The sequence below is a fragment of the Engraulis encrasicolus genome, chromosome 5 (genome assembly GCF_034702125.1).
Source record: "Engraulis encrasicolus isolate BLACKSEA-1 chromosome 5, IST_EnEncr_1.0, whole genome shotgun sequence".
Classification (NCBI taxonomy): domain Eukaryota; kingdom Metazoa; phylum Chordata; class Actinopteri; order Clupeiformes; family Engraulidae; genus Engraulis; species Engraulis encrasicolus.
The window spans coordinates 6,650,628-6,663,127 of NC_085861.1; the positions used below are offsets into that span (position 1 = coordinate 6,650,628).

At 44.7% G+C, this 12,500-nt stretch overlaps 1 protein-coding gene across 3 annotated transcripts in view; it reads left to right on the plus strand.

The window, feature by feature from the left end:
* adam15 (ADAM metallopeptidase domain 15) overlaps positions 1 to 12,500 on the plus strand; it is an 84,731-nt gene that overhangs the window by 54,210 nt on the left and 18,021 nt on the right. For 2 of the 3 annotated variants that reach the window (XM_063198577.1, XM_063198579.1), the window contains exons 13-16: positions 3,468 to 3,560; positions 8,102 to 8,297; positions 9,492 to 9,600; positions 11,568 to 11,763. In XM_063198577.1, the coding sequence (XP_063054647.1) occupies positions 3,468 to 3,560; positions 8,102 to 8,297; positions 9,492 to 9,600; positions 11,568 to 11,763 (594 nt within the window). Of the gene's footprint in view, positions 1 to 3,467; positions 3,561 to 8,101; positions 8,298 to 8,626; positions 8,643 to 9,491; positions 9,601 to 11,567; positions 11,764 to 12,500 lie in introns of all 3 variants that reach the window. The other variant, XM_063198578.1, reaches the window with a different exon arrangement.

The window sequence follows — 12,500 nt, forward strand, 5'->3', positions numbered from 1 at the left end:
ACTATGCATGTACAAAGTTGTCGGTGAGGGGAAAAAAACTAATAAATACGAATGTAAGAAACGCCATGTTCTCATTGCGCGTCTGCTCGCATGGTCACAGGAGGGAAAATGTATGACTACTAGTCTGGCATAACCAATAGGCCTACATTTTTAAAATGTGGTAGGCCTACATAAATATATAGCCTAATTAACACTTCATGACAGTCATCTACATTACGCCATAGGGCTACAACAAGATGTGTTTTCTTTTTTCTAAAGCGGTCCACCTGCTGGACCACTTTGGTGTTTGACTTGTGCGCATACCGAAGGCAACATTTTCCCTCCGAATTGAGATGCGCAAATGCCTTGTCCACAACAAAGCAGTAATTTCCATCCTTCATTGTGAATGCTGCGTGCGTGCCTGGCCGATATAGTAGCCTAATATAGTAATCTCTTTCGCGCAAATTGGGCTATGGCTGGATCAGGGTTCACGTTAGCCGGCTGTGGCCGGACATTGGCCGTTTGCATGCATGAATGACCGGCAAAATAAAATGTGGCCGGACAAAAATGACTGCAATCAGTCAGTAAATAATATTAGCTCATTTTAAATAGGCCTACTTAACGTTACAAAAGACCAGTAGGCCTAATATGAAACTGAACAAAACTGAAAATATTTGTGAATAGCCTATGTAAATGAACTTGTCATAAGCAGCACGCAATATTGCTTGCGCTCTCGTCCCCACCGTCGTTGTCCCCAATCACGTTATGCTTAGGCTATAATCACTTGACTCACGCTGGCTGCTGTGCTGTCGAGGAACGATTCTGTTTTGTTGTGGGCTATTTTCTACCAATATATCAGTGAACACAACAAAGGGCATTGCATTTGCAAAACCGTTTCATGCCCTTTGAGAAGTGAAGCCTAACAGTTTGGGACTCAATGGCATGCGCAGCATTGCATCACTTTCACTTTTACCTCTGCTGAAAAATGGTGGTGGATCTCCAAGTAGGCTACAGCCTACAGAGGGTCAAGTTAAACATTCCAGAGAACGATGGACTCGCCAGAAGTCCCAGTGAAAGTGCATGCAGGGCTTTATAACTGTTTTCATCACCGGCCAAAACGTGTAGCCCATATGAGCATCGTTGACAGCTGACCTCCGTTCTGCAGGCGACGTGGTGTTTTATAGATAACAATGTCGCCGTCTTTTATATTCACAAGAGCACCAAAATTAATATAATTTCTGAGCATTATTCAGCAAGCACCCTTCACAAACGGAAATCTGTGAACTCCATCCTCGTTACATTGAATGATGATCATCAGCCGGCTGACGGCGCGGGAGAACAAAAAAAAAACCTAGGCTATGCCTTCTTTCGAAAGCGACCCCTCTCTCTGCTTTTATTTGTGTTGCTTTTGACAAGCTTGAAAATTAAACGCCGACACAGGCAGGCTGTGTAGCAGACGACTCACATTAACCAGGATTTCAGTCAGTTCCTGTCGCGCAGCCTCTTCAACTGGGTGGACATGCCCAATTCCGCCCGCCTACTTATAGTTAATTATGTATCCACTTTTTTAAAGTCAGGAATGGATATCGACATGATACGAAGTTTGTATGCTTACAATTTGAAACGGTGATGACATTTAAAACAGAGTCAAACGGCCATAAACAGCATTGTAATGAAGGGTGTCGTAATGGCAGCATGAAAGAGATGGAACTTTTCACGACGACGGCTAAAAACTCGCCCTGGCAGCTTCCCTGCTTTGCCTAAGAACCAAAATTATAATATAAAAATGGAAATAATATAAAAACATCAGAGGACTGGAATGTGGCAGTGTCCTTTACTTTCAAGCATGGGGAAGCACATTAAAAATCGCAACAAAAATCGCACCTTTCACTTCATGCCGCAACAAAATCGCAACAACACAGTAAGAAGCTCCGCAACTTTTATCGCGATTTTCTGGAAATCCTCGTGCACCATCTGGCAATTCCGACCGCGATTTTTTGAGAAAATGCCCGCGATTTCCTGGTGGGACTGATACACTATACTATGTACACTCTTAAAGGTACACTGTGCAGGAAATGGCCAAAAAAGGTACTGCAACTATGCTGCTCATTGAAACTGTGTTGCCTATAGCCAAATTTTATCTTTTCATGAAAGTTTACTAAGTAATACACTACTCATTAACAACAATACATGCGATAATCTATTCAGTGTATAAATAGATACCAGGCTAAGCCAATATTTCCGTTGGATGCCAGGACTTAGTATTATGCCCATGAACTTTGTTATTGGCACGCTGTGCCACGCATGTTGTTTACAGCCAGTAATGTGCCCTAGAACAAAGTGGCCTATTTATGTCTTTTTTTTAAAACAGTAGAGCAATGCGTTGTACTTATTAAGTATTAGCGTATCATGTGAAATAGAAATGTATCAAAAGACTTAAGGCACAGGTATTGCTAGCCAACCTCAATGCAGGTCAAGCTGAACTGCTCGGCTCAACAACAACAGCAGCTGTATTAAATCTAAACTGCACACATACATAACATGCCTTTAGTTTAGTAGATCCACACCCTTGCTCTCGGGACATAGGGAGAGGTATGTGTAAACAGTGTGAAAGGAAGAGTGAAGTCCACAGAGCTGTATGGTGTCTTTTGTTAACATTATAGCATGTGTCCCACATGTTTGCTTTGTTTACGTTAGATTGTCCCACGTGTTTGCTTTGTTAACGTTATATGTTGTTTAAGTAAAGGAAAGGGGAATCACCGCACACTGGTAGCCTTTTCTTTGCTGCTAGTTTATTTGGCGAACAACGCATTTCAAATGCATTGTTCATCAAATGAACTTGCAGCAAAGAATGCCAGTGTGCGATGATTCATCCTTCCTTTACTTGGATTACTCTTACTTTTGTGAAAAAAAAAGAAAGCGAAAGCCCATTGGGAAACTCCAACTCCCATTGTCATTGTGACACAGCACTCCACAGCACACAAGTGAACACTGCACACAACAAAATTGCATTTTATGCCTCACCCGTGCAAGGGGGCAGCCCTCAGTGGCGCCCCATGGGGAGCAGTGCGGTGGGACGGTACCATGCTCAGGATACCTCAGTCATGGAGGAGGATGGGGGAGAGCACTGGTTGATTACTCCCCCCACCAACCTGGCGGGTCGGGAGTCGGACCGGCAACCTCTAGGATGCAAGTCTGACGCCCTAACCGCTCACCCATGACTGCCTCTTACTGCACATCACCAGCACCTGGGCAGTGGTTGTGCACAGGGACGCTACTTTGAGTTACACATGGCCTCTACATTTTGTTTATAACCGGACTGTGCAAACCTAGCTGTGCACAACTCAACCTCTGATGTTTGGAAACCGCTGTCGGTCAAAAAATGAACTCATGTGGTTGGCTGCCAGTGTCTTGCCCCTCCTCACAACATCGTGTTGATAAACACTGAGAACCCATGTATATGTATATGTTTGTGTTGTGTTTTTCAGGAGTGTGCTGACCCCTGCTGCAACGCCAGCACGTGTAAGCTGATGCCCGGAGCCCAGTGCTCCTCCGATGGCATCTGCTGTGACAACTGCAAGGTGAGCATGTCATGAAATTTTTTGGAAAAAAGGTTTGCACACACCTTTGGATTTTTTTCTTCTTTTTATTCATTCATTCAATGGCAAGCATGATGACGTTTCGACCTCTCGGTCTTCCTCACATGAGAGCATCTCATGAAAGAAATACCATGATGCACTGCAGTACCAAAACTGGACCCCTTTTTTGGAAATGAAAATATTGTTGTAGAAATCGTTCTGTATTGCTGTAGAAATGGTTCATAAAGACTGAGCTGGGGAGATGTAACCTGGGAACTCCCATACTGCCTTTAGTTCTACACAATCGTTTCGATCTGAAAGTCACTTGTGATTAGGTCTGGTGTTAACCAGGCAAGGGGAGATGTGTCTGTCTGCACACAAACACATTACTAACACTTCACCAGAGATGGTTTATGGGAAAATGACTTTGCACTTCACTCAACTTCACTTTACTGGTTTTTCATGAAGTAAATTACCCACTCTGTATTGTACTCAAACAGGCTAAGACTTTGCTTTCACCTGTGCTATTTCTCCATACCGGAAAGGCCTCTATACCTGACCGTACACATGTCCTCACATTCATGTAATGGTTATAGAAGTAAATTAATGGTGCCACTGTGTTAGCAAGCTGGTACCAGTTTGTGCCACCCTTGGCTGTTGTATTAGGTAAACGGCACTTTAGCAGGTCATTCACTAGACCTAGTTTGTTGGTATTATGGGTATAGGTGGAGTAGCCCCTTAATGCGCGCCGTACCTCCAGTGGCACGCTGTAATAGTCATTGAAATGTAACTACCATAGCACTACAATACTATGACACAACACAGGCCCTTTAGTAATGCACCACAACTTGGTCATTACCATACTGGTAACAACAAATATATAAAGCCGCGTCTTAAGGGGTTAACTTGTTGGAGAGGGCACATAGTTGAAGTGAACGATGCTGTAAAGAAGGACACATTACTCCATTGTCTTGCCAGCCCACTGGCTGTGATGGTAAGAATCAGCATGGGCAACATGCTTATAGCCAACCAAGTATGATTGAATTCATATGAAGAATATGAAAGTAGGCTATATAAACATGTACACATGAGTAATGAGGTCACAGGTCAGGAAAGTGACCTCATTACTTACGGTTTGTCATACCACACACCTGAAATTTGACATGGCACTTACACTAAGTCTTCATTCATAGGCTACTTCAAGTAGTGAACTAGGTCGGAAATAGCATATGGTATGCATTAAACAGAATTGTTTTACATATTGATTAGGGAATTACAGTAAACTGATTAAAGGCAAGCGGTTCCGGGGTCACTGTATATTTACTGTGCTTCCAGCAATGTAAGCCTATTTACGTATTTGAAAAATACATAATGATTGGCGAAATAAGTTTTAATCAACAAATTACAGGCTGGCATCAATCTTAGATTGTGGGTAAAAGTCAACTAATCCTGAACGGTGAAGGTCAGTGTGTCGATTTCTGCTTGGCACTCAGCTCTGCGCACAAAACTACAAGCTGGAATAGATGTATGACGTTCATTATGTCTTGAGGTTACGTATATTAACTGTAAAAATACTTTGTTTCACTGTCGAAACATGTCAGGTAGAGGATAGAACGGAAAGGCTTTATTTTAGGGATGCATCCATTAGCACTTATACATACAGTTGAGGACGATATTATTAGCCCCCCTCCTGAAATTAGACATTTCTCTTGATTTCTCAGTAAGAATTGCCATTATTCACCGTTTCTGTTATTCTGGAAACAAATACACTGATGGAGATAATGTTCAATGAGTTGAATTTGGATTTTTCTATTGTTACGATGAGTTTAAACAAAAAATGGCAAAAATGACAAGGACAAAATTATTAGCCCCCTGATCAGTAGTAGTCAATATGGCACCATTTGTGAACCAAAACTGACAACAGGCTCTGATAAGTTGCTACCTAGGTTGGCTCGTGCCCCACTAGGGATTTTGGCCCATTTCTTCACTGCAAAGTGTTCTAGCTGGTCCAAATCGCATGGATGCTGAGCATAGACATTAACCACAGACTCTCAGTGGGATTGAGGACTGGACTATGAGCGGGTGATTCCAATATCATGGTTTTAGTGTCCTTGAAGAACCTCTGAACTAATCTAAATGTATGCTTTGGGTTACAATGTTGTTGGAAGACCCAGCAATCCAGATTCAGACCCAGACTCCCTGTGTCTGAGGCTGAATAACAGACTAAACTTGATGCCCTTCCACTAGGTGTAACTGTGGAAACTGCTTAGCCTCATTAGACCAAAGAAGCATTGGACACCTGCCTAGATGATTGTTATTGACCTGGCCTCACCTGGAGGTTTTTTCCCCCCGAAGAGAGACAGTTGTTAGGGCTTGTCATCATATTGGGCTTTGGGGCCATCATCACAGAAGAACCCCTTGACTAAAGGCAGTGCATATCAGAGTGTTATTGAGCTTTGCCTGTGAACATTTGAAAGTCAAAAATGAGTTTTGAACGTCTCTGCTTTCATCTGATGATATTCAATTGCACCTGCTTTGATGCATGAATTCTGCTTCTGTCAGGTGAAGAAAGGGATAGGCCTTGAATCGCTATAAGATGGTTTCCACAATTAAACATGGTGGTGGATGCATCATTCTGTGGCAGCCTCAGCCACAGGAAACCTTGTTTGGGTGTACGGCACCATAAAAACTGAAAATTATGATAGAATGTGGAAAGTGACCTTGCAAAAATATGCTCATAGAGGGAGTTAAGATCTTCACTGGATCTTTCAATAAGATAATAACCCAAAACTTGCATCCAAAATAGTTAAAATGTTCTTCAAGGATACTAAAACCATGGTCATGGAGTGGTTCAGACCTCAATCCTTTAGATAGTATTTGAAGAGTGCTGAAAATGAATGTCCATCCTCAACATCCATGGAATTTGGACCAGCTTAACTATTTGCAATGAAAAAAATGGGCCAAAATCCCTGGTAGGACATGTGCCAACATAGTTAACAACTAATCAAAGTGCCTGGTGTCAATTTTTGTTCATAAATGGCACTGTATTGACTATTAATGATAAGGGGGCTAATAATTTTGTCCTTGCCATTTTTACACTTTTTTGTTTAAACTCATTGTGAAAATGGAAAAGTCCAAATTTAACTTATTGGATACTATCTCCATGGTGTATTTGTTTCCAGAATAACATACATTTATTAATAATGATCATTCTCAATGATAAATGAAGAGATATGTCTAATTTCAGGAGGGGGGCTAATAATATCGTCCTCAACTGTACAATGTTAATGCCTGCATAAGTAACTTGTAAGGCATGTACTAAGCAAATGCCAAGGCCTACTAGGTCCTTACTAAGGTTAAGTTGGTAATAAATCCCTTATTGTGCATGAACAAGACATTTGCGAATACATGCCTAAAAAATGTTAGATTTTGCTTTGTACATGCCTTACAAGTTACTTATACAGGAACATTGTATGTATTAATGCTAATAGATGTATCCCTAAAATAAAGTGTTACCGATAGATATTTTACATGTCTGAAACAAAAGAACTTGAACAGTTAACACATGTGAATGTGGACTGTGGCAGTTACCTCTATGTCCCGCATCAGGGGTGAATTTCTCAAAACCAAAGTTGCTTTCTACATTAGCTACTTTGTTGTTTTCAATGCATTTTCCCATTGGCAACTACCGACGCTTGCTAACAGGCTAACAACTTCTCTTTTGAGAAACTCACCCCTGTCCTGTTCGTCCTCTGCCTTCCCCCTTCCCTGCCATGAGTGGCTTTAAGAGAGTAAAAATTAACACATTTCTACACATAGGGTGTGTTTGGTTCTAATATTGTGTCTTGAACAGTGCAAAGTGTACAGTGGCAGTAACCTCTTTTCCTCACCTCTGTTTGTCCCCCTCTCTCCTCCTCTCCTCCTCTCCTCTCCTCTCCTCTCCTCTCCTCTCCTTTCCTCTCCTCTCCTCCTCTCCTCTCCTCTCCTCTCCTCTCCTCTCCTCCTCCCCTCTTCTCTGCTCTCCTCTCCTCTGCTTCCTTGTCCTCCTCTCCCCTCTCCTCCCCTCTCCTCTCCACTCCTCTCCTCCCATCTCCTCCCCTCTGCTCTCCTCCCATATCCTCCCCTCTGCTCTGCTCTGCTCTCCTTTCCTCTCCTCCTCCTCTCCTCTCCTCTCCTCTCCTCTCCACATTCTCCTCTCCTCTCACCTCCTCACTCATCTCCTCCCCTCCCCTCCCCTCCCCTCTCCTCTCCTCTCCTCTCCTCTCCTCTCCTCTCCTCTCCTCTCCTCTCCTCTCCTCTCCTTTCCTCTCCTCTCCTCCTCCCCTCTTCTCTGCTCTCCTCTCCTCTGCTTCCTTGTCCTCCTCTCCCCTCTCCTCCCCTCTCCTCTCCTCTCCTCTCCTCTCCTCCTCTTCTCTCCTCTGCTCCTCCTCTTCTCTCCTCTGCTCCCCCCTCCTCTCCTCTCTCTCTCTTCCCCTCCTCTGTCCTCTCCTCTCCTCCCGTCTGCTCTCCTGCTCCTCCTCCTCCTCCTCTCCTCTCCTCTTCAGCTGCGTACGGCGGGCTCGGTGTGTCGTGTGCCCCTGGGGGAGTGTGACCTCCCGGAGCACTGCACGGGCACCTCCCCCTTCTGCCCGCCCAACGTCTTCCTGCAGAACGGCGAAGCGTGCGAGGGCGGCTCCTCCTACTGCTACAGCGGCGTCTGCGCCAGTCTAGACACGCAGTGCCAGGTCCTCTGGGGAGCCAGTGAGTACAGTATATACACTACAGCCAAGGCTCTCACCTCCTCTCCTCTCCTCTCCTCTCCTCTCCTCTCCTCTCCTCTCCTCTCCTCTCCTCTCCTCTCCTCCTCTCCTCTCCTCTCCTCTCCTCTCCTCTCCTCTCCTCCTCTCCTCTCCTCTCCTCCTCTCCTCTCCTCTCCTCTCCTCTCCTCTCCTCTCCTCTCCTCTCCTCTCCTCTCCTCTCCTCTCCTCTCCTCTCCTCTCCTCTGCTCTCCTCTCCTCTCCTCTCCTCTCCTCTGCTCTCCTCTCCTCTCTCCTCTCCTCATATGTGCCAGTCTAGACACGCAGTGCCAGGTCCTGTGGGGAGCCAGTGAGTACAGAATATACACTACAGCCACATATACACTACAGCCACATATACACTACAGCCACATACACACTACAGCCTCTCCACTCCTCGCCTCTCCACTCCTCTCCTCTCCTCTCATCTCCTCTCCTCTCCTCTTCTCTTCTCTCCTCTCCTCTCCTCTCTCCTCTCTCCTCTCCTCTCCTCTCCTCTCCTCTCCTCTCCTCTCCTCTCTTCTCTCCTCTCCTCTCCTCTCTCATTCTCTCCTCTCCTCTCTCCTCTCTCCTCTCCTCTCTTCTCTCCTCTCCTCTCCTCTCCTCCCTCTCCTCTCCTCTCCTCTGCTCTGCTTCCTTGTCCTCCTCTCCTCCTCTCCTCTCCTCTCCACTCCACATTCCCCACTCCTCTCCTCTCCTCCCCTCTCCTCTCCTCTCCTCTCCTCCTCTCCTCTCCTCTCCTCTCCTCTCCTCTCCTCTCTCCTCTCCTCTCCTCTCCAAAATTGCTAGTAGATGTTCATCTTACTAACCAAACATGCATCAGTGGCTCTTGTCTACCAGCCCAAGTGTAATTTTCACCAGCATTTGGCCGGTTAGCTGGTGTTATTTTAGGGCCCTGGCTACAGCACCTGCTTTGTCCTCCCCTCCCTCTCTCTCTCTCTCTCTCTCTCTCTCTCTCTCTCTCTCTCTCTCTCTCTCTCTGTCTCTCTCTCTCTCTCTCTCTCTCTCTCTCTCTCTCTCTCTCTCTCTCTCTCTCCCTCCAACATTTGACACTTTATTTCTACCAATCATGCATGTTTATGGAAGTTTTTAGAATAATAGAATCAACTAAGCACGCTCTTTGTTTGCTTGTTTGATTGTTTATTTGTTTGTTTTTCAGACGCCACCAGAGCTCCACCTGTGTGCTTCTCCTCCGTCAACAGGCAGGGCAGCAAATACGGCAACTGTGGCCAGCTGCCCAACGGCTCCTACGTCCCCTGCCCCTCCGCGTAAGTAGCTCCTATTATACCCCAACGCCTCCTACGTCCCCTGTCCCTCCGCATAAGTAGCTCCCAAACGCCTCCTACGTCCCCTGTCCCTCCGCGTAAGTTTCTCCTACGTCCCCTGCCCCTCCACGTAAGTTTCTCCTATGTCCCCTGTCCCTCCGCGTAAGTTTCTCCTACGTCCCCTGCCCCTCCACGTAAGTTTCTCCTACGTCCCCTGCCCCTCCGCGTAAGTTTCTCCTACGTCCCCTGCCCCTCCGCGTAAGTAGCTCCTACGTCCCCTGCCCCTCCGCGTAAGTAGCTCCTACGTCTCCTGTCCCTCCCTAACGCCTCCTACGTCTCCTGTCCCTCCGCGTAAGTACTGTAGCTCCCCAACGCCTAACGTATATTGTAGTGTAGTACATTGTATGTAGTATTTCTGGTCCACTGGGACGTGCTGTGTGGGAGGATCCAGTGTGGTATCGTTTAGTGTAGTTTATTGAAGTGTAATGCAGTATAAATATGTTATAGTAGTGCTTCACAGGGATACGCTGTGTATAATGTAGTGCAGTATACATATACGTAGTATTTCTGGTCCACAGGGACGTCCTGTGTAGTGAAGTTTATTGAAGTGTAATAGTTTAGTTTAGTTTAGTTTAGTTTATTAGGATCCCCATTAGCTGGGCGCAGACCCAGCTATTCTTCCTGGGGTCCAACAATAAAATCACACACCAATAAAATCACACACACTATAACATATTTATAATACAGTATCAATATATTATAGTAGTGCTTCACAGGGATGCGCTCTGTATAGTGTAGTGCAGTATAATATACGTAGTATTTCTGGTCCACAGGGATGCGCTCTGTATAGTGTAGTGCAGTATAATATACGTAGTATTTCTGGTCCACAGGGACATCCTGTGTACAGAAGTTTAATAAAGTGTAATGCAGTATACATATGTTATAGTAGTCCTTCACAGGGATGTGTTGTGTATAGCGTAGTACAGTATAAATATACATAGTATTTCTGGTCCACAGGGATGCGCTCTGTATACTGTGTACTGTAGTGCAGTATAATATATGTAAAGTAAGGTCGCCAAATTCCGCCCACTTCACTGATCACTTCACTGAAAACGTGATAATATCACTATTTCAAATACTATTTAATTATGCTATCGTATATTTTTGGATAGCGACAACTGTGTAGATGAGGTAATGAGCAATATTAGCTAACATTGGTAGCCCTTTCTATCGTAATTTGGCGATAACGTCCAGCATGTCCAAAATCTAGCTTCAGCACAATTCACCGGCGAAAGGCTACCAACTCCGCCCACTTGATTTCAGGTCACGTCTGTATTTCCGTTACTGTTTATTATTCCTTCATGCTGTTGTGCTGATTTCGTTCACACTTGAAGTCCTGGCTTTACCGATGCAGGAACTGTGATTAGTTTGGTCGTTACTGTGGAAACGGTTGAATAATTTTGGTCCTAAAGTGAAACAGGGAAGCGGCCAGGGCAAGTTTATAGCCAGAATGTCGTCGTGAAATTTAAGTTCCATCTGCCGTTATGACACCCTTCATTATAATGCTGTTCATGGCCGCTTGACTCTGTTTTAAATTCCATCACCGTTTCAAATTGTAAGCATACAAACTCTGCATCATGTCGATATCCATTCCTGACATAAACAGTGGATACATAATTAACTATCATCACTTATAATTAGGTGGGTGGAATTGGGGGACGGGCGGAATTAGGTGACTTGGCTATTAGTGTTTCTGGTCCACAGGGATGCGCTCTGTATAGTGTAGTGCAGTATAATATACGTAGTATTTCTGGTCCACAGGGACATCCTGTGTACAGAAGTTTATTGAAGTGTAACGCAGTATAAATATATTATATATATAGTAGTGGTTCACAAGGATGTGTTGTGTGTGTAGTGTAGTTTAATGAAGTGTAATACAGTATAATATATGTAGTATTTCTGGTCCACAGGGACGTGCTGTGTGGGCGGATCCAGTGCCAGGGTGGGAATGAGCGCCCCCTGATGGGCTCCAACGCTGAGATCCTGACCACCAAGGTGCGCCTGAACCACACCGACTTCACCTGCAGGGGGACCTTCTTCAGCCTGGGGGACGACGTCTCGGACCCCGCCATGGTCATCCAGGGCACCGCCTGTGGCCCCGGCAAGGTAGGCCACGGACACAGTTTGGCTTTTTATATATTTGTATATATTTTTGGGGGCTTTTATGCCTTTATTTGACAGTACAGGCAAAGATGGTGACAGGAAGCGAATGGGACAGAGAGACAGGGGAGGAGCGGGAAATGAATGAATTATAACTACTATAGTATCTTGTGGCCCCGGCAAGGTGAGGTCAGAGCAGAGCGTGGCACACCATTTCCTAATTGTAATCCTACTATGTAGCTTAACAAAATAAAGTCAGAAAAATAATAAAGTGCATGAATAACTAACTTAAATAACTTGAATGACTTTAATAGTAATTAGGCGTGCATAACCGCGATATACCACAATTACGTATGTTTTCAGTCTTTGTGTCGTGTCGCAAAGCCATGTTTCTTTAAAATGAATCTTTTTTATTATTCTTTTTACAGTTATATGAACTTAGAGCATGCATAGTGACAACGTGAAATGTTCTTGAATTACATTCAATTGTACAGTATATTAGCTGTAATAATGGATAAAATTAGTTTATCATGATAGAAACGATAGAGGGGAAAGGGCACGATAGACCTTTTTCTATCACGATAACGATATACTGTATCATCATATCGCCCAGCCCTAGTATGTCATGTATGAATCCGTGTTGGGTCTGTGATCCTCCTGTCTGCACTACACCCTGCACTGCCCTCCTGTCACCTATTCTCCTCCTCGACGTGCATAGACAGACACAATATACCACAATTACC